The sequence below is a fragment of the Sciurus carolinensis genome, chromosome 16, assembly GCF_902686445.1.
Source record: "Sciurus carolinensis chromosome 16, mSciCar1.2, whole genome shotgun sequence".
NCBI classification, from domain to species: domain Eukaryota; kingdom Metazoa; phylum Chordata; class Mammalia; order Rodentia; family Sciuridae; genus Sciurus; species Sciurus carolinensis.
Window position 1 is genome coordinate 67,288,113 of NC_062228.1, and position 26,436 is coordinate 67,314,548.

The 26,436-nt window shown below is 45.5% G+C and overlaps 1 protein-coding gene across 1 annotated transcript; it reads left to right on the forward strand.

The window, feature by feature from the left end:
• The first annotated feature begins 9,716 nt into the window (after positions 1–9,716).
• On the forward strand, positions 9,717–17,816 carry LOC124967130 (zinc finger protein 805-like). Its single transcript, XM_047529178.1, has 4 exons — positions 9,717–9,931; positions 12,505–12,631; positions 13,195–13,290; positions 15,445–17,816. The coding sequence occupies exons 1-4, from the start codon at positions 9,902–9,904 to the stop codon at positions 17,070–17,072; spliced, it is 1,881 nt and encodes a 626-aa protein (XP_047385134.1). The 5' UTR covers positions 9,717–9,901; the 3' UTR covers positions 17,073–17,816.
• The last annotated feature ends 8,620 nt before the right edge of the window (positions 17,817–26,436 follow it).

A 26,436-nucleotide genomic window follows, 5' to 3' on the forward strand; every position in this document is an offset into this window, starting at 1 on the left:
TGTCTGAGGATATCAGCTTCTCGCTTATTTACTCTTCCAAAGCGGACTCTGCCAGTGATTCTCCAGGTAGTTTCCAGAAGCCTTGGTCTCAGACTAGGGTAGCACTGTTAGTCCTTCTTGTTCTGGGGCTTCTGTCTCTTGAACTGCACAGCTTCTGGTTCTTCTAGCTCTCCAGCCTGCAGATGACCATTGTGGACTATCCAGCTTCTGGTCGTGTAGGCCAATCTAATAAATCCCCTTTTATAATCATACTTCCTGTTGATTCTGTTTCTCTAGAGAACCCTGACTAATATACCCTCCCAGTAAGACAGAGCCCACCTCCCCTAGGTATTCTCAGGTAGACAGCTGAACACAAGGGTGACTCTTAGACTTTGAAGGACGGACTCACCCTCTGGGTGCTGGTCTTTGAGATCAGGTGAAGCCCTGGAATGAAGAAGTATGAGCACACTGCCCTCCACTCGTGGCTCAGCCTCCCTTCCCCTGGGACTCACCGAGGCACAGCAGAGCGGCCAGTGTCAATGGCATGGTGTGGATCCTGCAGCTAAGGCTGAGCAGCGGGTGTGGACTGAGCTGGCAGTCCAGGGACCAGTGCAGGATGTGGTGGGCGTGGCCGGCCTCCATTGCTGTGGGACTTTCACATTGAAGTGTCACCAGCAGCTCATAGCTCTTCTTCCACCTGTGACCACGGGCCTGAGGAGTCCGCCTGGGCCCCATGACACTTCTGACTGCACCTGTGGTCTGACCAGGGCCACCCAGGATCCTGGGCCCAGCCTGGAACTCTTCTGGGTCCACCTCTGACAGTGTGAGTCTTGCCCAGGGAAGGCATGGGGCAGCTTGCAGAGCAAAGTCCTGGGAGGTGCTTGAACCCAGGGCTTTGACTGGGTGCCCTGTGCACACAGCTAATCCAGCCCACCTCGACGGAAGGTCAACGCTGAAGAGCGTCAAGGATTCGTTACTGTCTTTGAGCTAAATGCAATTTCTTTCTAATGAAATATGTTGTATTTCTTACATGAGTTCATCCCTTTGACCTGTTATAAGATAGAAATTAAATATTGAAATCTTAAATATTTTAATATATTTCCAAATCAAAATTTCAAGGTTTTTTTTTTTTCTTTTTTCCCCCAAAGTGTCTAAGTAATTTTTTTGCTCCATTTCAGCCCCGTATGGCCCCCGCACTCCCCCACCCTCCTCTACTCTACTGGTCTGCCTGCTGTTTCCATGAGGTCCTCCCTTCTTCCTCTCTAGCTCCCATGCAGGAGAGGAAGCCTTCGACCCTCGACCTTCCTTCTGAGCCTGGTGTATCTCACTGAGCGTAAGTCTTCTGGTGGAGTTTTGGGTCTTCTAGATACAGGATCATGTCATCAGCAGATGGTTTGGCTTCTTCCTTTCATATTTGTGTCCCTTTAATCTGCTTCTCTTGCCTGGTCCTCTGGCTGGGGCGTCAGGGCCCGTGTTGCGCAGGAGTTGTGGGAGTGGCCATCCCTGTGTGTTCCTGACTTTAGGGAAATGCTTCAGTTTTTCCCCGTTGAGTCTGGATTTCTCAGAGGTGGATTTTGCACCCAGACTTGGTGACATGAGTGAGCTTTCTCATCAGTTTTCAAGGTGGCCACTGGAGCAACTCCAGGCTTCCTTTCTCAGGAGGGAAGCCCTTCCCACGACTGGCTTCCCTCAGTGCTTTTCCTCCACAGTCTGAGCGCTAGAGTGGTGTGGTCGTGTGAGCTGCATCTGTGTTCTCTGGAAGGTGCTGAAACCACATCCCCAAGCCCTCAGAGATGACAGGCTCTTGGGTGGCTGTCCAGTGACCGCCAGTTGCATTATCAATTTCATCAGAAAGTTTTTAACATAGCTTTCGGTTCTGAGGTGATTTCCACTTTTGCCCCTTGAGAGCAGATATTTATTCACTTCTTTCTAACTGTGTGTCCCCTCTGGACACACAAGTGCCAGCGTGCTGTTGGAACATGGATCAGGCCTCTTCCAGGCTCAAACCTTCCTGATTGTAAGAGCTGCACACACCAGTGCCTCACAGATGGCCAACACAGAAACTGTGATGAGTTTAACACCGTGGACTCACCCGGCTGCGGGTGTCTTCACACTGGTTTCCTCGCTGGTCCATTTGCAGCCCTGGTCTCCTCAGGGTCCTGCCTTGAGGCATTTAGGATGGATCCTGTCACCCCAATTCCCTGCTCAGTTTAGGTTCTAGAAGTCCTGGGACCCCAAGCCCTCTCGCATTCATACAGATCTGTCCTTCCCGGCACCTAACCCTGATGCCCGTCCAGCCCTGGACACAACCTTCTCCCCACCTGCCGTAGCTCTCTGCACCAGCACATCCACCACATTCTCGCCTTCCTGAAGGTTCACTCTGATCTCCTTTCTAGCTGAGCTCCGGTGTCACCTTGGGCACACTGCCATCTCCCGGGAGCTTCTCAGGTAGTCACTGCGTCCCTCTCCCTTCCTCCTATCAGTGAGTTTGGGAGTGTGGGGGTGAGATCGCCAATTTCAGAGCACTGTGCTCCTGCTTTGTTCCAGCCACAGCACTGAAGCCGGTCAGTGACGTCAGAGCACACATCTCCCTGCCCCAGGGCAGCTTCGAGAGCTGGGGCTAGCCTGCTCCTCCCGTGCTTGATCACAAACAAAAATAGAGCATTTCTAACAAATATATTTATGTTCATCTTTTAAATGGAGATGACACAAAAAGCGTATTTCAAACCTCATAAACATGGGAGGAGGAACAAACCCAGGGCCATTTTTGCACTCCACTGTGCTCCTCATCCAGGACCTCCTCTGGCTGGCCATGGGATGCCCAGGTTTGTCCCCACTGGCCCCTGCCCCTGTCGTCAAAGCCTGGCGCCTCCTGTGTATCTGCCTGCCAGCTCTTCTGGTGATTCTTCCTCCTCCCCTGCTCAGGAGTTCCCTGGTGCAGACCTTGGTGCAGGAGGACCCTGGCAGAGGGAAGTTGGCTCCAGCAGCAGGCAGGGACCTGGAGCCAGAGCTGCCTCGGGGCTGCCTGTGCTCACCAGACTGGAAAGACACTTCCTGCCCATCAAGCCCCGCTCTGAGCAGCCTCCGGGCATGACATTGAATCCTCACGGTAATCCAGTGAGGTCGGCCACATTATTTTGCCACTTTGCAAATAAGGAAACTGAGGCTCCCAAACTTAAGCACATGTGGAGGTTTACCCAGCTAATGAGAGGCATTTGGGGGGACCTCCTGGGGAGGTGCCTCCAGACATGGAGCATCTTCATGGACGCCCAGCACCAAGGCCGACCATATCCACCCCTCTGCTATGAGCTTGTCTCTGGTTCTTGCCAAGTATTCTGTGTCTTGCCTAGTCCAGGTACCTGTACCCTAGGGCTGTCCAGATGCAGGCTGTAGGACATGGAGGGGACAGATTTCAAGTCACAAGTCAACCACTTCAATCACAAGTGACACCGGAGATGGTTTTGGTGATGTAATTTATTTTCTATTCATTTCTGCCATTTATTTTATTAGTGCATTATGATCACACATAGTAGGGGGCTTCATTGTGACACATTTGTATGTGCACACAGCATAATTTGGTCCATTTCATTCCTTAGGCCTCCCCTGCCCCCTGTCCCTTCTACTCTGCTGTTATGGTTTAGAGGGGAGGTGTCCCCCAAAAATCCTTGTGTGAGAGATGATGCAAGAAAGTTTAGAGGAGGATGATTTGGTACCAGAGCCTTGATCTAATATAGACATTAATCTACATGAAAGGATTAATTGTAGGCTGGTGGGGAGTGGTTGAGGAGGTGGGTCACTGGGGACCAGCCTTTGGGGTTTCTGATCTGTCCTTGCTGAGCAGTCTGTCTTTGCTTCCTGACTGCCATGTCCTAAGCTGCCTTCTTCCACCACGCCCTTCCACCCTGATGTCCTGCCTCACCTCAGGCCCTGAGGAATGCAGTCACCTGTCTATGGACAGAAACCTCTGAAACCATGAGCCCCAAATAGACTGTTCCTTTGCTAAAATTGTTTGTGTCAGGTCTTTTGGTCACAGTCATGCAAAGCTGATGAAAATAACTGGTATCCTTTCTATTTTAATGAGATCCCATCTCTTCCTTTTTAAATTTTTTTTCTGATTTCCATATATGAGAGAAAACATAGGACCCTTGACCTTCTAAGTTTCACTTATTTTGCTTAACATCATGGTCTCTAGTTCCATCCATTTTCCTGAAAATGACATAATTTCATTCTTCTTTATGGCTGAATAAGACTCCATTGAGTGTATAACACATTTTCTTTATCCAGTCATCCATTGATGGACACCAAGGCTGGTTCCACAGTGTGGCTGTTGTGAGTTGTGCTGCTATGAACATTGGGGTATGGGTTTCACTGTAGTAATTCTTTAGGATAAATCCTGGGGAGTGGTCCAGCTGTGTTGCTTGGTGGTTCCATGCGTGTCTTTCGAGGAGTTCCTATGCTGATTTCCATGATGACTGTTCTCATTTACAGTCCCACCAATAGTGTAGAAGGGACTGGCATTTTATTTCATTCTTTTAGACTCAGGATTGAACCCAGGAGTGCTCTACCCCTGAACTGCATGCCCAGATTTTTTAAAAAAAAATTATTTTGAGATGGGGTCTAGGTTGCCCAAACTGACCTGGAACTTGTGTTCCTCCTGCCTCAGCCTCCCAGTACAATAAAGCCAGGAGTAAGCCTTTAACACATGGGCTTTTGGGGGTCATTGCAATCAAACTATACCATAGATGTTACATAGTTAAATAACAAACTCTGGCACGGTTCACACTTGGGATTTCAAAGTGTGTCCAATGTCTACATAGCTTTCCTCCCTTATACTGATTCCAGACATTCTGACCACCAAAAACACTAGAATATAAACATCTTTTCTTTTTAGTTTTAAAATTTTTGACACCAAGATTAGAACCCAGGAGTGATTAATCGCTCAGCCACATCCCCAGTCACTTATTTAAAAAAACTTTAGAGACAGGGCCTCACTGAGTTGCTTAGGGCCTTACTAAGCTGAGGCTGGCTTTGAACTCGTGATCCTCTCACCTCCAGCCTCCTGAGCTGCTGGGGTCACAGGCACGCACCACCGTGCCGTTCTGTCTTTCTAAAGCTGACCACACTGCTCATTCATCTGGAGTCTGCAGCACTTGTTGGACGGTACAGGTGGCCATCTCTTCAGGTTGGGTGAGATGAACCACATTTGTTCTTGATGGTGCATTGTCTGTTGTAGCTGTGGAAAACAGATGGCCGGGGTGTGAGGAGAAGGTGGAGAAGGGCCAGGGCAGGCATTTGGACGAGGTGCTGGCTTTGCAGTGGACAGCATCTCTGTGGACGCCCCATGCACTGCTGCCCCTTCCCTTCCTCCCCGTGCCCCATTCTGTGCTTTGTGTGTTTGGTGAATGGCCACACACACAGCAGGGGATTTTTATCATTTTTGTCCTTCAGAGCGCATACAGTCGTCACCATCTGTGACAGCTTGACCTTGAAGCACACGGACATTTTTGAACAGGAGTGCACGGTTCTAGAGGTTGTGATGAGTGACTGGGTGTCCTAGAAGACCACTCCAGTGCTGGTTTGTGGGGAGACCCAGGACTCAGGACTGCGTCCTGCTCACGACTTGCTTTTTTGTTTTCAGACAGGGTCTTGTCAGGTTGCTGAGGCTGTCCTGAAACGTGGGTCCTCCTGCCTCAGCCTCCTCAGTTGCTGGGATCGTGGGCCTGGGTCACCACTCCCAATCAAACTGTTGGATTCTTGAGAGCCTTTTCAGCACACTGCTTCTGTTTTCATGACCATACATACCTGCAACTCATGAGAAGTTGGGTTTACGCCCAGCATGAGCAAGGACCTGCGTCCTGTCACCAGCACTGCAGGGGACAATTCCAAGAGTGGGTTACTCTCCCACGTTCATGGTACAGAGAAGAAAAGTCCATGTTGCAGACTACTGTTGATGGAGGGGGATGTGAGTGGTGGGGCCATGAGGTCAAATGGGCCCAGGTGCTGACCCCACATGGTTTATTTCCAAGAAGCAACAGACCTGCAGCCCCAAATGGCTTTTGTGGGCAGAATATACCACAGTCCTCAGCAAACTACCTGTTACCTGCAGGAGCAAAGCAGGTCCAAAATAATATCCATAAGGGAAACCAAGTTACTCCGACAGGATAGACTATGACCCTTTTCTTAGACCAGATCCTGAGAGTCAGGGATAAGGATACTCCCTAACCATAAAATCTGTAAGAATGTGTCATAAGGTTTCAATTAGAACAGTCAATGTGGGCCAAGTGACCTAGGGTGTCCTGGAAGTGGAGACTTGAGTCTGATGTCATCCTGCTGTCAGTCAAAACCCAAGAGGTGGAATTGGGTGGGACTCTGGAAATTTGCACAATATGCCTGGAGGGCAGGAGGAGGCACATTGTCCCTCTTAGGACCCACTCCCTCCCTTGAGATTGCCCCTTTCCCTTTTTCTGCAATAAACTCATGCCTGTTGAAAGCAAATGAGAGAGAATGCAAAAGAAACAGGGAATGGAGATAGACCTCACTGGATCAGCAATGCTCTCTGAAGCAGCAGAGGGGCACATTTTCAAGGGGGAAAATGGCGACTGGCTACCATAAGGGTCTGCGTTTTCCCAGGTTTAGAGGGGCTGAGTCCTGGAAGGAAGTGTGTGGTTACAGCTGGGAGGACCTTAGCTGTCGGGTTGGGTGTGGATGACAAGGAAAATCACAAGAAGTTCAGAACCAGTGACTCTCCTTCACCTTGGGGTTGTTATTCTCCATATGCTTCACTGTTACTCTGAGCAACATGCCTGAAATCTTTCTGATTTCATTGCAAGGACTGGGATTTGAAGGGGAGGGTCTTCATGCTACCTCAGTTCCCTGGACCGCCCAGCCCTGTAACACTATGACTGTGCAGGATGCACTTACTTCTAAACAGACTTACAATTTCTAACCCAGTGTTGTTGGTTTACTGTCTGTGACCACTTGATGCTGCTTTGGCTCAGGACTCACTCTTTCCATTTTTTCTTCATGTTTTTTGTGGAGGTGCTGGGGATTGAACCCACGGCCTTGTGCACACAAGATGAGTGCTCTCCATCGACCTGCCTCCCAGCCCTGCTCTTTGTTTTTTCTCATGGTCTCACCCAGTACCATGCTTTGAAGCAGCAGTGTATGCTCCTAAGTTTCAACTTCTCACGTCCAGGCGGAAGCCCGCTCCCAGTCATCAAAGGCTGACCTGCCCGTGACTCACACTTTATGGTCCTGTAGACATTCCAGAGGTCCATACTGGAAGTTGGAGTCCTGGGCTTTCCTCTAAGCCATGGATGTTTCCAACCTCCAGACCTGAGGGAATGGTGGACCCCTCTCCAGGTGCTCTGGGCCAATACAGTAGGCCTCCCTCATTTGAGGGGATGCATTCCAAAACCCTTATGGTTGACTGAAACCAGACTAGTAGTGACCCCTATAGATAGGATGCATTTACTATATGTGTCTGTGGTAAATCACCCCTTTACACTTTGAGGAAGCACCTTATGTCTCTAAATTGCCAGTATTTTTGCCTGCACTTTTGGGTTACTAAGCAAAATTAAGGTTACTTGCCGGGGTCCAGCCCTAGCAGGAGTTCATGGGTTCCACACTGGTAAATGGGGCGCAGGGAGACAGTGTCGGCGATGGATGGAGAATGAAAGACACAGACTCTAGTTCTGGTGCAATCACTCCCACTTTATTCTGGGGAAGGCTGGGTTTATATACATTTTTCTTCAGGCTATAATGGCAGTCTTGTGGTTAATATTAAAGAAGTTTCCAAAGCATAGGCAGAAAACAACCTTACAGATCATCCTTACCTAATCACAATTGTTTTAAGAATATCTAACTATGTCGATGAGCTAATACAATGTTTATTTCCTTAATATCTAAACTCTATGTGACCTAAGACTATTCTTATTATTCTCACGGTTAAAGCGATAGACAAGTAATCTCATATGACCATTTCTATTAGGTCCCTCTGGTTAATATCTAAATTGCTGAGTTAAGGGCTACAGGAGGGCAGCGGTCCCAATGGTTATTGTGTACCAACATTTATTATAGGGGTGACATATTCTTTGTAGGAAGGAAGAAATGTGAAACCTTATTTTTTTTTACCTTACTACCACACATAAACAAAACCATTGTTAGAATTTAACCAGCCGGTTGGAGACAAAGGCAGATCTATAACTATTTTCTCCAGAGGCTTTCAGGGACTCATTGCATGGTTGCAAAATTATTTTTAACTTTGTTAGTGGTAAAGACCCATTGTTTTTCAGATTGTAGGTAATAGTTCCTGGAATTTTTGTTGTATTCCCCTCGTCCCCTTAAGCAATCCGTTCAGACTGAAATGAGTAATATATTATCAGAAAAACACAGCAGAAAAAGCACCATGCTCCGGAGCAAAACATCCAGCAATTCCTTTTAGGATGAGCCTTTGCAATCATCCTCCAGAGGATCTTTGTCAAGCACTGGATGGAATTCCAGATGCCCCCGCAGTTACTTGGACAAAAGTACTGTGATTGTGACAGGCAATGTGACAACCAAGTTACTAAGAGGTTTGCTGGGAAAAAGGATGACCCTCGTCCTGGGCAGGACCCAGATGGATGTGAGATGTCATCACCTCAGCACAATTCAACTTATGACTTGCTCATTTCCAGACTTTCCCATTTCATACCTTGTGGTCATGGTTGACCATGGGGAAATGAAACGGGGGATTTGAAGACTGATACTGCCAGGGCCGAGTTCTATTGTCCCAAATGTGAAGACTGAACACCCAAGAAAGACCCAGACAAGCACAGAAAGCAAGTTTTATTTAGGGATAGTACAAAGACAGATTTCTCCACAGAGAAGGGGTTCAGAGCTGGTATGCAAAGAAATGGCGGTGTCCTGCCCCTTTCATACATTTTAGATTTTCTTTGGTCTCATGCCCTTCTTCCTCATCTTGTCTCTCTCCTCTCCCACCCAGCATATGTGACCAAAACGGTGGCCAAAGGTTAAGGTAGAGTGACCCAAAGGCGGGAAGGAAGCTGGGCATGGGGACCAGCTCAGGAGGCATTAATCAACAGCTCCTGCAGGGGAGGTTACCTTAGCAAACGGTTGGAGGAGGGGGAACGCGCTTTGGAGATGTCAGCATGTGATTTCCTTTCCTTTCCAACCAGCCCTCATCCTCCCGATGGGACCCAATTATTTATTACCTACACTGATCGTCTTTTTGCCACGCACCCCCCACGACTGTACATGATTCACCCGGTCCCACAGCCGCGGAAGGGAGGGAAAAAGCAGGCCACAGAGGGTGTCGGTGTTTCTGCCACCTGCGGGACCCACGCCTGTGTCCTGCTCTGGGTTATCGGTAAGGAGCAGACAAGGCGAGATGGAGGCTGGGGCCCGGCTCGGCGTCTGCTCACTGGCCCGGAGCAAAACTCCTGCTTCCTGAGCCTCCCTTCCCCGGGAGACGGAAGGAGAGACCGCGAGGCCTCCACTCCTGCGGAGCTGCGCCCACGGTGAAGAGCGAGCTACGGCGCCGGCAGCCGGTTAGGGAACGCGCCCTCTCGGCGCCTGCGCGCAGCACCGTCACCCAAAAGGCACCGCGCGTAAGTCTGCGGGGCGCTGGCCAATGGTGACCCAGGACGCAGGCACTTCCGGCGAGCCTCGAAGCCGGGGCGGAACTTCATAGCCCTCGGCGGTGACGTCACTGGACGCGACGGCGGCGTCCACGCCGGCTGTGGAAAGTCGGGCGGTTTCGCGGCCACTTTCCAACGGCTGCTCGGAAAGGAGCCGGAGGGCGGCGGGGACTGGCCTCGGCGCCTGGACCCCCGCCGGGAGCCTCCGGGGCGGCGGAGCGCGGCGGGCAGCCAGGGTCAGTCCCGGGGCGGGCACGCCAAGCCCGAGGCATCCCCGGCCCAGGATGGCGGCGGCGCTGCTGGACCCGGCGCAGGTGAGTGGACGGGGTTTCGGCTTTGCGGCGTCTCTGCTGGTGGACAGAGGCTGGAAGCCGAAAAGGCCCCCGGTTTCCCTTCGCAGTTGTGTATGTTTATGAAAAGCGGAGCTCAGATTAGTCCGTTAGTATCCGGACGGTAGATCCGGTTTTAGATCATACCTAAAAACAGCACCGTGGTACAGTCTGCAGCAACCTGCCGGGAAGCCAAGCCCCTGTCTGCAACAAACAGCTACGAGAAACGGCTCTGGAAGTCAGCCTGCGCTGTCTGGCTTGCCTGAAGCCAGGGTGCTCTCTCTAGTGATAGTCCAGGAAGCTGCAAGGCAGCTTCTGTACCAGCGGTCCCACATCGTCCAGGACTCGACTGTTAAACTGTTTTCCAATTTTGTTCCTGCTTCTAATGGAGGACCAGCCAGGAAAAGCTGTATGTGCATTCTTCACCAATATGGTAGGACACACTCTGCTAGTTACCCCTTACCTAGTTTACCCATACAGAGAGTACGAGGTCTCTGATAGTTGCTTAATAATTGGTTGAGGTTACCCACGACCGGCTCCTATGACAGCATAATACAAACTCTCCGCCGTGACCTGCAGGTGGCTACCTCATCCATCCTGCTTGACTACTTCTGATCTTGCCTCCTTCCTATCTTTCCTGGCTCACTGCTCTTCAGATACACCAACCTGACCATGCAGATTTCAGTCTGTCAGCCATTGCTCTTGCAGTTCACTGTGCCTCAGACACTGTCCTCAGATCTCTGTAAGGCCATTCTTTCCATCTTTTTGGCCCTGCTCAAATATCACTTCTTTGGAGAGGTCTTTCCTGGCTGTTCAGGCTGAAAAGTAACCCCTTCTCCACTTGTCCTTGGCCTGGATTTTTTTTTTTTTTTCCCTATAGGGAATCTGGCAGAGTTTTAAAAGGTTGCTAAGTTGATGTTTTCTAGGATGTTGTGAGACCGAGGGAAGTAGGAAATACTACCAAACCCATAATAGCTGTCCTTCATTATCCCTGACATAAGCTGAGGGGAGGCATTATTAACCACCTCACTTAATCTGATCTCATATTTAGGTTCTGTTACTCTCACTGTTTAACACCAGAATAGTTCAAGACTTTGACACCCTTAATTAACTACCCAATGTCACACAGCATGGAGGCAGCAGAAACACATTTAGCATATAGATCATCAGAACCTTTAGTTTTACGCTTAGTGGGCTGGGAAGCTGACAGCTAAGGTGAACTCTGAAAGGTGAGGAGTGCTCCTCCAGCAAGTTGCTTTTGGGCTTTAGATATAAGCAGAGAGAACTGTTTAGACAAAGGCAAGGTGAATTGGTTGTTTAAGGTGGTCTATGATGGCCTGAGAGGTTGCCATGATTGTCTCTTTTCCCCACCTGCTAAGACATGTTTCAGATTGTTGAGATCCTGTGGCAGTTGGTTCCATGTTCATTCCACCTTTATCTGTACAACATTGTAACCAGTCAGAAGCCCATGTTTTCATGATTACAGCTGCATTATCCTTAGTCACTTGAGTTTCCTGGTCTAGAAGTACCTTGGACTTCAGGCTACCAACTGTCAGCATTTGGGAGTGGGGGTACTAATGGTTCCTTGTACCATCTTCCTGGGACTGTGAAGCCCAGGGGAGGGGTAAAGGGTTGTGGAAAGTGAGCTTTTCTAGACCTTCAACTCCCTAGGTGTTTGGCACCCTATAGGTATTTTTCCCATGCACTTAGTGATGATGGCTCTACCCATGTCATAAATATTTTGAAGAGGTGCTGAAACAGATTGAACAGCAAAAACTAGTGGGAAAACTTAATGATCTCATTACTATAGATTCACATTGGTGGTGGAGAAATGTTGGCAGTACAATCCTCAAATCCAGCTCATGCAGTACCAGCTCAAACATGAAATTGGGTGAATTGGTGGGGTCCTTTAGGCTCAGGTCACTGCCAGGTGAATGATGCTGGTGTTTTCCTCAGAAGCTTTGGAAGGAGTCATAGAAATCCTAAAGGCCATGGCACAGGATATTTTCTTTTTCAATTTTATGACTTTTGTTGATAAAGTGGGAGCTTCTGTATTGATATGGAAACCAGGGCTCAGAGATGATGAAAGGTCCCTAAGGTCACGCAACTGGCAAGTGCCAATTTCAGTCATTTGGATTCCTTGAGTCTAACTTTTTAAGCTGGGGACTGGTAGTCACTTGAACACAGAACGTGAGGCCTCAGCCTGGGGCAGCGCCTGGCTGGACCAGAAAAACTCAGGTTGCATGGGCAGCGCCATTGTCATTGTTTCCCCAGGCCTCTGATGTCCTAGATCGAGCCCTGTCTGCATCTCACTGCGGAAGTCGATTCCACTGACTGCCCTACTCTGATGGTTCTGCATAGGCGGTGTTTCTCCCTTACACGGCATTATGTTCAAGCAGCTCCTCCTCCCTCCCGGAGCCCAGCGTGGAGCAGGGCCCTCAGTAAAGAAACACCTTGTGATTTAGGTGTTCATCTCTGTATGTTTTTGGTGAAGCACAGACTCTCCTATCTCTTGGAGCAGCCCACGACAATAGTACTCCCTCTATTTGACTTTCCAGGGCTCTGTGACCTTTGAGGATGTGGCTGTGACTTTCACCCAGGAGGAGTGGGGGCAGTTGGACCCAGCTCAGAGGACCTTGTACCAGGAGGTGATGCTGGAAAACTGTGGACTCCTGGTCTCCCTGGGTAAGAACTTGCCCCTCCACCATGCAGTGGACCTGCACTTGACATCTGTATCTTCACATGATCCCACTCACCTGCTCCGGTACAACATCATTCATACTGAGGCTGAACCAGTGGGTTGCCTGAGTTAGATCGAAAGCCTCCAAAATCGTGAGCTAAGTAGATCTCCTTTTTTTCAGTGCATTGCTGAAACTTAGGTATTTGGCTAGGAAAGGAAAACTGACAAATTACACATAGCTTGCTTTGAGTGAAAAGAGAATATTTTAAATGTCTGTTTCCCCCTGAATTACTGCATAAATATCGTTCAGTTTAGAGATGACGCAGTGCATTCAGCTTGCTTGACTAGCCCCCACACATGCCAGCTCCCGAGTGCACGTTGGGGTAAAGTGTGCATGCAGCAAGGATGGCCAGCCTTGGTTCCAGGTCCCGAGTCAGCTGTTTGTTCTGCTGGGAGAGGCTTCATCCCAAGGACTGGCCCCCATCCTCTAGGCCTGGAGGAGCCAGAGGGTGTTTACTGCTTTTCACAAAATCTGTGTCCTCTGTTCCTTTTTTTTGTCCCCGAACAGGGTATCCTATTCCAAACCCTGAGCTGATCTTCCAGCTGGAGCACGGACAGCAGCTATGGACGGTGATGATAGACCTCTCCCAGAGCACCTGTCCAGGTAGGAGCCATGACCTTGGCCAGTGGGAGCCCTGCAGGCTTGAGACAGGGAAGACGCTGACCCTGGAATCTCTTGGGGAGCATCCTACTGTGACCTCTGGATTTTGGAGCCATGGTGCCCTTTGACCTGTACTCCTCTGGTCAGCCAAACCCATCATCTTGTTCCAGGTCCTGGGAAAGAGTGAGGATGGTGAGCTAAGACCTGTCCCAGGGCTCCACGAAACTGGGGTTGGCCATCACCAGCTCTGAGGCCCTAGTGAGGTTGAAGGCTCCCTTGCTTTTTAAAAGGGTGGCTGAGTCAGTACCAGCTGTCGCACCTGTCTCTCAAGACCAGCAGCTCTGCGTGTGTTAGTTGTGATTCTCACTGTCCCCAGGCCTGTGAGGGGCATGGGGAGCTCCTCCAGGTTCCTTGTTATCTGATGGTCTTCCCACCATTCTCCAGGTAGGGCCATCACCCCCACTTCCAGAGACCCCAGTCTCCTCGCATCCCACCCAAGGGAACTAGGCATTTGACCACGCTCTTGGGTCCCTGTGCTGGGAGAAGTGGCTAAGCTGTGTGTCCAAGGAGAACAGATGGCGTGTTGAGCATCCCAGTCCACACCCCTGAGGTAGTCATGCTCCTTTCAGACTAAGAACACATGTTAAAAGAGGCATGAAGTGTGGGTCAGAAGGTTGTCCAAACACGAAACTTCCATGTCCTCAGGGAGTTAACCATCTGGTTTGTACATGTGACAGTATGTCGATGGAATGTTGCTGACCTGGGAAGGTCATTGGCATATTGATAGACAGTTCTGTTGGTTTTCATTATATACACACTGTTCATTAAGTTATTACCCATGTAACTTGGTCTTTCACTCTGTCCCCTTTCAAGAGCTATAGTACTCAGGATTGATCCCAGGGGTACTTTACCTCTGAGCAACATCCCCAGATCTTTTTACATTTTATTTTGAGATTAGTCTTGCTAAGTTGCTTTGGGTCTCACTAAGTTGCTGAGGCTGACCTCCAACTTGGAATCTTCCTGCCTTGGCTCCCTGGCTGCTGGGATTATGGTGTGGGCCACTGCACCAGGCTTTCGTTGGTATGTTGTCGCTTAATACCCTCATGCTCTTCTTACTCATTTTGCCAGATCTTAGCCTAACTCATTTTTTTAGAATACACTATTTAGGGGCTCATAATGAGATACCTTTTTGTAAATATTAAATATGGAATTGAGATGATATCTCCCCCTGAAGACCCTCTGTCCCCTCACCCAACCTCTCCATTTGGAATGACTTTCAAGGAGTCAATAATCAAGCAGTGCCTGAATGTGAAGCTGTGCCCTATATCCCAGCTACTCAGAATGGTGATTTAAGAGGATCACAAATTCAAGGCTAATCTCGGCAACATAGCCAGACCCCATCTCAAAATGAAAAATAAAAAGGACTGGGGATGTAGCTCAGTGGTACAGGGTCCCCAGGTTCAATCTCCAGTACCACCAAAAAGACAAATACATAGATAAATTAAAAAACTGATAAAGAAGGAAAAAAATTAATTGCAAACCTGGGGTTTAACCTTTACAAAGGCCCAGATTAGATGTTGTTGCTCCAGCCCTGAACTGATCACATGTTTTGTCTTTCTTGCATGGACCAGTCTTCTCCTGAGTTATCCTTTCAAGATAAACTGTCTAGGCATCCATAGTGATCCTGGGAGCCCACCATGTGTGAGACAGGAATTCGAGAAATACCTCATGTTCGAGGCTTCACATTGATCAAACGCCAGACATGACTTCCGCTGTGATCTCTCATCACACTTCCTGTCTTCCATGTGGGCCTCGTTCATTGCGCTTTCCTGGTGACCTTGGAGCAACATGGGATGGTGTCACGTAGGGATACTCACCCCAGACAGGGTCAGTGTTGCTCTGTCCAGCCTCGTGCAGGCTGCAGTTGTGGAGGTTACTCCATTGCAGACCCTCGCATGCTGACCTGGCCTCTCCCCTGGTCTCCCTTTCAAGGTGTTTGGGGTCCAAGGGCCACCAGGAAAGATGTTGCACTCCTCAGGTTCAGAGGTAACAAAGTGGACAGAGAGGCTGTTTTCAGTTCCATGTTTTCATTGATGTGATGATCTTGTTCTTCTGTGATTACTAACAGGCCCTGTTGTGTGTTGAATTTTCTTCCAGGTGACAGTGGAAAACCTAAAGCCACCAAACCTACTACTTGTGAGCCAGCCTTGTCTGAGGGTGCCCCGCTCCAGGGACTGTTAACAAAAGGGGCCGCAGGGTGCTCCCAGCTGGTGGAAGCCAGGGATCAGGACAGGCCATGCGCAGTGCAGGAGGGACTCTTGAGACCAGGCATAGAACTGCAGGAGAAGCTTCCTAGGACAGTTACCCCTGGACATGGTGGTCTAGGGGCAGCTGAGGACCCAGGTTCAAGGATTGTACAGGATCCTGTCTGTCCAGGAGATGCTGTACATGGCTGTGACCCCCAGGTCACAGGTAAAGATCCTACAAGTCAGGAGAATGAAAACATCTTCAAATGCAACGAATGTGGGAAAGTATTTAACAAGAAACGCCTTCTTGCCCGACATGAGAGGATTCACTCTGGAGTGAAGCCCTATGAGTGCACGGAGTGTGGGAAGACCTTCAGCAAGAGCACATACCTCCTTCAACATCACATGGTCCACACTGGGGAGAAGCCCTATAAATGTATGGAGTGTGGTAAAGCCTTCAACCGCAAATCACACCTTACCCAGCACCAGCGCATCCACAGTGGGGAAAAGCCTTATAAGTGTGGTGAATGTGGAAAGGCCTTCACCCACCGCTCCACTTTTGTCTTGCATAACAGGAGCCACACTGGAGAAAAACCTTTTGTGTGCAAAGAATGTGGCAAAGCCTTCCGCGATAGGCCGGGTTTCATTCGACACTACATCATCCATAGTGGGGAGAATCCCTATGAGTGTTTTGAGTGTGGCAAGGTCTTCAAGCACAGGTCGTATCTCATGTGGCACCAGCAGACTCACACTGGGGAGAAGCCCTACGAGTGCAGTGAGTGTGGGAAGGCCTTTTGTGAGAGTGCGGCCCTGATCCACCACTACGTCATCCACACTGGGGAGAAGCCCTTCGAGTGCCTTGAGTGCGGGAAGGCCTTCAACCACAGGTCCTACCTCAAGAGGCACCAGCGCATCCACACCGGAGAGAAGCCTTATGTGTGCGGTGAATGTGGGAAGGCCTTCACCCACTGCTCCACTTATATCTTGCATAAAAGGGCCCACACTGGAGAAAAGCCCTTCGAGTGCAAAGAATGTGGGAAAGCCTTTAGTAACAGGGCAGACCTTATTCGCCACTTTAGCATCCACACTGGAGAGAAGCCCTATGAGTGCATGGAGTGTGGGAAGGCCTTCAATCGCAGGTCAGGCCTCACAAGGCACCAGCGGATTCACAGTGGGGAGAAGCCCTATGAGTGCATCGAGTGTGGGAAGACCTTCTGCTGGAGCACAAACCTCATCCGACACTCCATCATCCACACTGGAGAGAAGCCCTATGAGTGCAGTGAGTGTGGAAAGGCCTTCAGCCGCAGCTCCTCCCTCACTCACCATCAAAGGATGCACACTGGGAGGAACCCCGTCAGCGTGGCAGAGGAGGGGCCCCCTTTCACAAGTGCTCACACCTCTGTTGACATTCAGGAGCTTCTATTGGGGGATGACTTTTTGAATGTAACAGCTGAGGAAAACCTTTTAGAAGAGGAAGCATCCTACATGGCATCTGATCATTCATACCAAAGAGAAACCCCACAAGTGTCTTCACTATAAGAGAACCTTATTTGTTATATGAAGCCTCGTTAGAAATTGGCCCAGCTTACATTATTCTCCATCTGAGAATTCATCCAGGAGAAAGACACAGAAGTTGTTTTGCACTTAGAACTACTTTCAGCATCTCATTTACAGTGCAATGTTATCTCAGGAATGTTCATAAAAAGGAGGTGACATAAAGTCAAACACAGGCACTGCAGCTTTCACACACCCTCTCAGTCTACAGGACTTGTTCATGGACTTCTTAGTTTATTTGGGTGGAGAGGGTTCTGGTTTAGGAGGCAAAGGACCTTGACTATTTGTCTTGTATATGCATTTAGTGCTGTCCAGTGTCGAGAGTTAGAAAGTTGAGGGCAAGTCTAGAAACTTTCTTGTTCTACAACATTGTCTCTGTTCTGTGGAGCATACATTTTTTAAGATAAATAGGGTGTGAGTATGAAATACTTTTATATTTAAGGGAATGAGGAAACATGTTTTTGTGTTTGTATGTGTAGTGCTGGGAATTGAACCCAGGTCCTGGAGCATGCTAAGCATGCAGTATACCACTGAGTACACCCAGCCCCAGGCTATACAAATGAATGGACACTTTCTTATCGCACCACATAAGACTGGCAAACTCTCTTTAATGTGGTTCCAAACACCATTCAGAATTTTTTAAAAATTTATTTATTTAATTAATTTTTTATTTGTTCTAATTAGTTATACATGATAGTGCATTTATGCATTTTGATAAATCATACAGAAATGGAGTATAATTTCTCATTTTTCTGATTGTACATGTTTTAGGATCACATCAGTCATGCAATCATATATGTACATGAGGTAGTAATGTCTGTTTTACTCTACTATCCTTCCTGTCCCCATACCCTTCGCTTCCCTTCACTCTACTTAATCTAAAGTAATTCTCTTCTTCCCTAGCACACCCACCACCCTTTATTGTGAATTAGCATCCACATATCAGAGAAAACATTCAGCCTTTGTTTTTTTTGGGTAAGCCAAGACAAACCGAAAAACCAAAGGCTGAATGTTTTCTCAGAATTTTTTTTCTTGATCCACTCTTAGGTTTACTTGATTGGTGAAGCTGTGTAGTAAGTCTTAAAATTGGGTAAAATGATTCCTTTTCTTTTATTAAGTTGATTTAGTACTCCTATTTTTTGACTTTCCATATACACTTTAGGATTAGTTTTCTGATGTTGTAATATCAGATTCTTTATGAAAATGGAGTTAAATCTAGATCAGTTTCTTGAGAATTGTATCTTTATCGTGTTGAGTCATCCAGTTCATGAACATGGTTTTGTGAACATGGTATATCATTTAAGTATTCCTTGACTTATTCCTTTACTCTTTTATAATTTACAGCATATAGCTCCTATAATATTTTTCATAAGATATATACCCTTTTTTAGCAGTTATAAATAACATTGATATTTAAACTTTTAATTTCCACATGATGTTTGGCAGTATGCAAAATGTAGTTATTTTTTGGATATTGTCTTACTATCCTTCAAGTTTGCTGAAGTATATCTAGCCGTTTTTATATTTGTGAGAGAATCCTTTGAATTTTAAACAAAGAAATGTCCTCTGCAAATAGAATCTTTTATTTCTTCCTTCTCGTCTGTATACCTTTTCTTTCCCTTCTTTGTTTTATTGCACTTGCTAGGATTTTCCGTATGATGTTGAATAGGATTAGTGAGAACTCATCCATACTTGCTTTCTGATAGTAGGGAAGAAATGTTCAGTTTATCATAAATAATGATGTTGGATATAAGATTTTTTTTTAGCCAAATGTAGAAAATTTTCTTCTGAATTTGCTAAGATTCTTTTTTTTTTTTTTTACTTAATTACAGATTGTTGGAATTTGTCAAATGTTTTTTCTCAGTCATTTGATATGATCATGATATGTTGCTCCTATATTCTCTTGATACAATATGTCATATTTATTTGGGCTTTGAATATTTACACAGACTCGCGTCCTTGGAATAATCTCCACTTGGTCATGGCATATAATTTTGTCTTACATTACTCCATTTGTTAGGGTTTTGTTGAGGAAGTTTTCCCTGGTTTCATTAATGATAAGGAAGCTGTAGTTGTCTTCACTGCTTTTGGATTGTCTTGTCTGGTGTCAGGGTGGTGCTCGTCTCCCAACCTGAATGGGGAGCCATTCTTCCCTTTTCAGGTATTTGGAAGGTAATTTGTACAATTGGTGAAATTCTTGTAATGCTTGGTGAAGCACTTGGCCCTGGAGGTTTTTTTAAAAGATGCTTATTGTGCTCACTTTGGCAGCACATATACTAAAAGATGCTTAATTATATATTTATTTTATTTTATATGTATAGAACTATTAAGAGTATTTCAAATTGGATAAATTATGATTCTTTTCAAGGAATTGTTTCATTTCATGCAAATTGTTTAATTTGTTTGAACTATTTCCTATTATCCGTTGATTGCAGCAGAATGTGTAATTACCTGCCCTGTTTTACTTCTGATATTGGAAATAATCCATTTTCTCCACCTCTTTTTTGTTACAGTACTGTGGATGGAACCCCAGGGTGCTCTTCTGTGCTCCATCCCCAGCCTTTTTTTGCTCTGAGGCAGGGTCTTCCCTAAGTTGCCCAGGCTGGTCTTGAACTTGTGATCCTCCTGCCTCAGCCTCTGTAGTAACTGGGAGTAATCTATTATAGCCATTCTCTTTTGGCCTTTGTAATCTTTTTAGGCTCTATCAGTTTTCTTGGTTATTTAAAATTTATCAGAACTTTGTATCAATGATTACTATGTGTTCTTAATTTGACCCATTTCTTTGATCTGTATTATATCTTCTACCTGACTTACTTATATTTGGCTCTTACTAATTTCTTGAGGTGGGTGTTTATTGATTTGAAGCCTTTTCTAATGTAAGCATGAAGTTCTTTGAATCACCGCACTGTTAGCTTCATCTTACTAGTTTTAATGTTTTAATTGTATTTCAACCAATTCTGAAATTGTTGGTTTGAGGCTTCCTTTCTAATGTATGAATTTCTTAGATTTTTGACTTTTTCCTTTTGTCTCCTTGTTGTTGATTTCTAATTTGTTCCACATTTTTCCCTGTTTAAATTTGTTAAGTCTTTCATGACCTGGTTTTGTATGGTTGCTTGCAAAGAAATGTGTGTTCTGCTGCCATTGGGTGGAATTTCTGTAAAGATCCATATGAACTATATGAATGGAATTATCTGTTCCTCCTTTTAAGTTCTATCAATTTTTCTTTCACATACTCACAGCTCTATGTTTGGTATGTACACACATGTAGGTGCTAAAACTTCTTGGTGTATTGACCTTTTGATAATTGTTTTTTTGGGCGATGCATACCAGGGAGTGAACTCAGGGGCACTCAACCACTGAGCCTCATTCCCAGCCCATTTTTATATTTTATTTAGAGACAGGGTCTCACCGAGTTGCTTAGTTCCTTGCCATTGCTGAGACTGGCTTTGACTCAATCCTCCTGTGTCAGCCTCCTGAGCCCCTGGGATTACAGGCATGCACTACCACTCCCGGCTTTTATCATTTGTTAATATCCTGTTTTTGCCCCTGTAAGTACTCTTAGCTCTGTAGTATACTTTATCTGATATTCATATAGCCACTCTTTTTTTTTTTTTTTTTTTTTTGGGGGGCTAGTACTCATATACTTTATATATATATTTTATTTTATTTCAGACCTTTATCATCATATTTGAAATATGTTTCTCATGAATAGCATATACACTGGTTCTTCTTTTATATTCTTTTAATATATTTGTCTTTTAATTGGTATATTTAGGCCATTTAAAGTAACTGTTGATATGCTGGCATTCTCAACTGCATTTTATGATTTGGATTTAGTTTGTTCCTGCTAATTGTTCTCTCATTTTTGTTGTTTTCTTCCCATGGGTTACTTCACCATTTTTTAGAATTCCATTTGATGTATCTGTAGTGTTGTATATCTCTGTATATTATTTATAGTGTTACTGTAGTTAGTACAATTTACATATATAACTTACCATAGGTTAATAACAGCTTAGCACCTTGATGTGTAGAACCTTATTTCCATTAGGTTCCTTTACCAACTACAGTAATCATCTTAGATAATTCCTCTTCATACACTGAGCACCACTTTGTAAGATTTAATTTTTGTTTCAAAAGTATTTTACAAAACTGTCAACAGAAGTCATAGGACATCTTTTACCTCGTGTAGCCATTCCACTGTTTATTCTCTTCTTGAATTTGCACACCTGTTAACATCTTTCTGGTGGGTGAACTTCCTCTAGCCTTCCTTTTAGGAAAGTCATCTGGACATATGCTCATTGTTTCTTTCATCTGAAGATGTCCTTGTGTTCTCTTCGTCTCCAGAGAATATTTCTGTGGGATATAGGATTCAGAGTTGGCAGTCCTTTTTTTTTTTTTTTTTTGAGGGGGCGGGTTCTGGGGATTGAACTCAGGGGCACTCTACCACTGAGGCACATTCCCGGCCCTATTTTGTATTTTATTTAGATACAGGGTCTCATGGAGTTGCCTAGTGTCTCGCTTTTGCTAAGGCTGGATTTGGACTCAAGATCCTCTTGCCTCAGCCTCCCGAGCTGCTGGAATTACAGGCATGCGTCACTACACCCAGTTTAGGGTTGGCAGTTCTTTTCTTTTAATACTAATAATGTCCATTTCTTCTGCACACCATGGTGTCTGCTGAGAAGCCTGCTATTTGATCCACTGTTCTTAGTTTATAATGTGTGGTTCCTATCAAGCTGTTACATTCAAAATGTTTTTTTTAGTAACCTTCAAAGAAAATGTTCAGTTGTTTATGGTGTAACATGGAAGTTTTTAAGTTTATTTTGTTTGGTGTTTATTTGGCTTTCTCATCTATAGGTTTATGTTCTTTATCAAATTTGGGAGGTTTTTAGCCATAATTTCTCCAAATGTCTTTTTTATCCCCACTCTTTCTTTCTGGAACTCCATAACATTAATGATGCATCTTATGTCACTTCCCAGGGGTCTCCCAGTTCTCATTTCACCCCCTTCATCTATTTTCTCTTTTCTTCATATTGATTAATTTCTACTGAACTTTCTTTGAACTCACCGATTCTTTCCTTTGAAATATTTAATCTGCTACTGAGCTTTCCCAGTGGGTTTTCCATTTTTATTTTTTTATATTTTTCAATGATTTAAATTCCATTGATTGCCTTTAATATCTTACATTTTTTTGCAAAGTTTTTAATGCTAAAGAAGGACTCTTCAGAATACACATAAAACTGTGTATCCCAAAGTCATGGTCTTCTGGTATATTTCATGGTCTTCTCTTGATATTTGAATAGAATCCTAAATTCTGTTGGAGGAATGGAAGTTCTATAATGTTTTGTATTGAACTTAACAAATATTTCTGTGAGTTGATCTTGTAATTGAGAGTGCTCTGCAGAGTACTCCAGTCGTGTTCTCCAGGGTAGGTTTGTATATAAAATTCTCTAGCTCTAATCCTTATGTCTTCTAAGCAAAGTGAACTCTTCTGTACGAGGCTCACTCTTGCCCTTTGTTTGACACATACCTCCACTTGACCTGTTCATCCTTTCAGACTCCCCTTGTTTAACTCTTTAACTTCTCATTTGCCATCTCTTTCCCTATAATTTGCAGCTGGGTTCAAGTCTTAAGTCTGGTTCATTGCCTCTTTATACCCTGCTTACCCACCCGGCTCGTCCCATCCTTTCCCTTTCTCTCACAGACATACTCTGTGTAACTGTTCCCCTTCCCACAACTCACATTCCTTTCACTCCTCTGACACTACAGAATTACTTCCATCAGTGTGAATTCTCACAGAGGTCCTTTTAGACCCCTCAGCTCCCCTTTTGGACCTATATACTGCTAACCACCTCTCTGAATTGCTGTTGTCTTCCATTGCAGGGACTATGTCTTCTATCCAATAAGCAGTTTTACTTCTCAGGATCCATCATGACCTTTTTTTTTTTTTTTTTTTTTTTTTTTTTTTTCTTACTTTTCTTGTTCCCCACAAATGAGTGAATTCCCCCTCAAGGCATTTTACTGTCAGTGGTCTATAGAACTTCCCAAAATCATGTTTCCCAGTTGAACATTTCTCATATCTTTTACCCACAGGTCATCTGGCATCTTTACTGTATTCATGCACAGTGATCCCAGTATGCATGCATCAACCATGTGGCTACAGATAAGCAACATAAAAACCAAGCAAACATGGTATTGCTGTGTATTAGAGATTGTTTAGGATGTTTTACATGTATCAACTATTTTAACCTTTATAACATCATTATCTCTTAGTTACTTCACCCATTTTATAGAAAGATGAGGGAATATGCCAAAGGTCACACATTTCTGAAACTTGAACTTAGGGTCTGGAGTTCATACGGTTAATTCCAGAATCCATCTTTAACTTGATTGGCTGTCATAGGATGGATCTTTGTTCTGCTGGTCATCATTCATTTTTAATAGAATGGATGAAACAGGCTCATTTATCTGAAACTTTTTTTTTTTTTTTTTTTTTTGCACAGTGCTGGGTATTGGGGTTTGAACCCAGGGCCTTGTGCTTGCAAGGCAAGCATTCTACAAATTGAGTTATCTTCCCAGCCCTATTCTTAATTATTTAAGAATACAATCTTGGCTGTCCCTTCAAGCAAGTGAGATTAACCATACTCTTAAATGACTGTGTAGTTGTTGTAACTGTAGAAAATATAGAGAATGCCCGAGTATGAGAAAAGCAGGGAGACAGGGAAATAGGAGCAGAAAAGGGCCAAGGCATGCATTTGTCTTTAGGTATTGTGCTTGATGTGCCTGAAAAGCACCTCTGAATCCCCCTAGTTTTGCCCTGTTGCCTACCCCATGTACACTGCAGCCCTCTCTCCCCTTCCTTTTATCATATTGAGCCTCTGCCCCATTCTGTGCATTCTACCTTTTGTTCCCTAGTCGACACTTAACTATATGTTAAGTGATCAGCCACATAGAGCAGGGTGCTTTTATTATCATTTTTGAGTCCTCCAGTGTTCCCCATAAAGCTGTATATAGGGTGAGCACCATATACAACATGATGACCTCAAAGAGAATCTACATGGACTTTTATGGACAGATGTGCAATATTTTAGAAGTGTAATGAGTGATTATGTTGGAGTCCTGAAGACAACCTCCAGGTTTGATGATTTTTCTAGGAAATCTCTAACTCAGATGTTGTCATATTCAATGGTTATGATCTAACAGAGCCAAAGGATATAAAACACTAAAGGGAAGAGACTCATATCATAGACTGAGAAAGCCAGGCACTATATCCTTGAGCCTGTCTCAGTGAAGTCACATGGGATGTGTTTAATTTAAGCTTCATCTGGAACTTAATGACCACATATGTCTCTTAGGGACTCTTGATGCTCATTGCAGAGTTTGCACTGTACATGCTTTCCCGGACATACTACGATTCTAGACCTCCAAAAGGATAGCAGGTGTTCCTAGACCTCCAAAAGGATAGCAGGTGTTCCACATAAGCCATGTTGTTGATGTGAACAATTAGGGCACTTGGAGCTGGCCACTCTTTTCTGGGAATAATGTGCAATCTAAAAATATTTTTTTAGAAATAAAGTCCCAAACTCCAGTCAAGTGTGAAACATGGAAAGTCAAAGAATAAGCTACTGTGTTGTATCTCCCAGTGGCATAAAAGGGACTCAACTGCTAAATTCAAATTTCTTTGTCATTAAGCAAATGCTATTTTCTATAAAATAGTTGTAGCTTTCAGATGACGCCTTCTACCTGTAAACCATTTTTTAAAAATCAGTGGCAATTCTTAAACTAGGATTTAATTTAGTGAAGCTAGCATAGCTGTCTTTATAGGCTGCACTGTGGGGCAACTTGGGAGACTGAGGCAGGAGGATTGCAAGTTCAAAGCCAGCCTCAGCAACTTAGCTAGGCCCTGACTCAAAATTAAAAAGCTGGGAATGGGATACAGTGGTTAAGCACCCCTGGGTTCAATCACTGGTCAAATGAAAAAAAGAGGTAGTCTGGTAAGACCCCTTTTCTCTGCCTAATATCTACACATAGATAGGTCTTCAAGTGGTCTGACTTGCAAATATTCTGTATGTAGCCTTCCTTTCTGTAAAGATGTAATGCCCAGATAAATGCTGTGTGTTTCTATAGCAGATATCAGTAATATCTCATCTAACCCGTATTCCTGCTATTGAATGTTATAACCTCTGAGTACAGCAAAGAATATGGAGTTCATAAATACTTCCTGCATCATTAATTTGAGATTAAAGAACATCTTGTTGCAGACTTGGTCATTTATGGATCTGCGAGTCTCTTTTGGAGGGAGTGGGAGCAGTTGGTTCCATCTAAGAGAGCCTTCTACAGAGACGAGGCAGGAAAGAGAAATGAGGTCTCTTACTGTATGTACAGCTTACTTTTCATGCACACTGGGCCACACATGGCCTTTCCTCTGTAGTGATTAGCAATGTTTCCTCTGCAGTGCTCAATGATATGCTTCAGTTTTGAGGCTCAAAGACAATATTTGCTCACAATTTTTTTTTTTTATTTTGGTCATAAGCAGTAATCTGTTTATGTTAGGCATTTCACAACAAATGGTCTTTGCTAAATTGTTACAGTTTATTTTGCCTCCTTTGGAGTAATGTCAAGAGCACGGACCTGGCAGTCAGACTATACTTTTTTCCCTTGCACTTACCTACTCGCTAACTTTATGGAAATTCTTACTATTCTGCCTGTTTATCAAAGTCTGGCAAATGAAGCCACCAACTCCCTGCCATTACTATCCCAGGGCCAGATGACAAGGAAGTAGGATGGTCTTTACCGACTAGCCAACCCTACACCTTAGCTGCCTATTCCTTGCTGGAAAAGCACAGCAAAGGCTCTTGCCCTTGCTTCCCCTCACTTGTGACCAATTCTGGTGCTTTTCCACCTGGCTCCACGGGTTGTGGTGTGCGCCATTCCTCTTGGGGGACCTCAACAAAGGACCAAGGCGTGTCTTGGCAATTGTACCGACGTCATTTGGCTCACCACTCCTGAGTAATGTCTAGCAAAGCAAATAAGCTTTTTCCGTGCAACTGCATCAAACAAGACAAGATCAAGAACTATGGATGGAAGCGGGTCCATACCCAGGAGGAGCTGTCCAAGTAGGAACCCGACACCCAGGCTCAGGATTCCAGGGGTCTGGGTTGTGGGCCTTTAGGGAGTCGGCTTTAGCGTGACTGTTGCTGCTTGAAACTTCTGCGGAGGGTCCAACGCGCCTTCGGATGCACTCCCGGCTCTGCGGGTTGGAGGAAGCGCCTCTGCGTGCGCGGTCTCCCGGTCCTGTGCGCCACCGGGTGCACGGAAGCCCCGGGATCCTCAGGGCCCCGCGGCGCCCGCC

Bases quoted from the DNA above. Each gene is read 5' to 3' on its own strand.
- LOC124967130 (XM_047529178.1), top strand. From the start codon at position 9,902: ATGGCGGCGGCGCTGCTGGACCCGGCGCAG. The intron at 9,932-12,504 runs GTGAGTGGACGG...TTGACTTTCCAG, and splicing joins CGCTGCTGGACCCGGCGCAG to GGCTCTGTGACCTTTGAGGA. The intron at 12,632-13,194 runs GTAAGAACTTGC...GTCCCCGAACAG, and splicing joins TGGACTCCTGGTCTCCCTGG to GGTATCCTATTCCAAACCCT.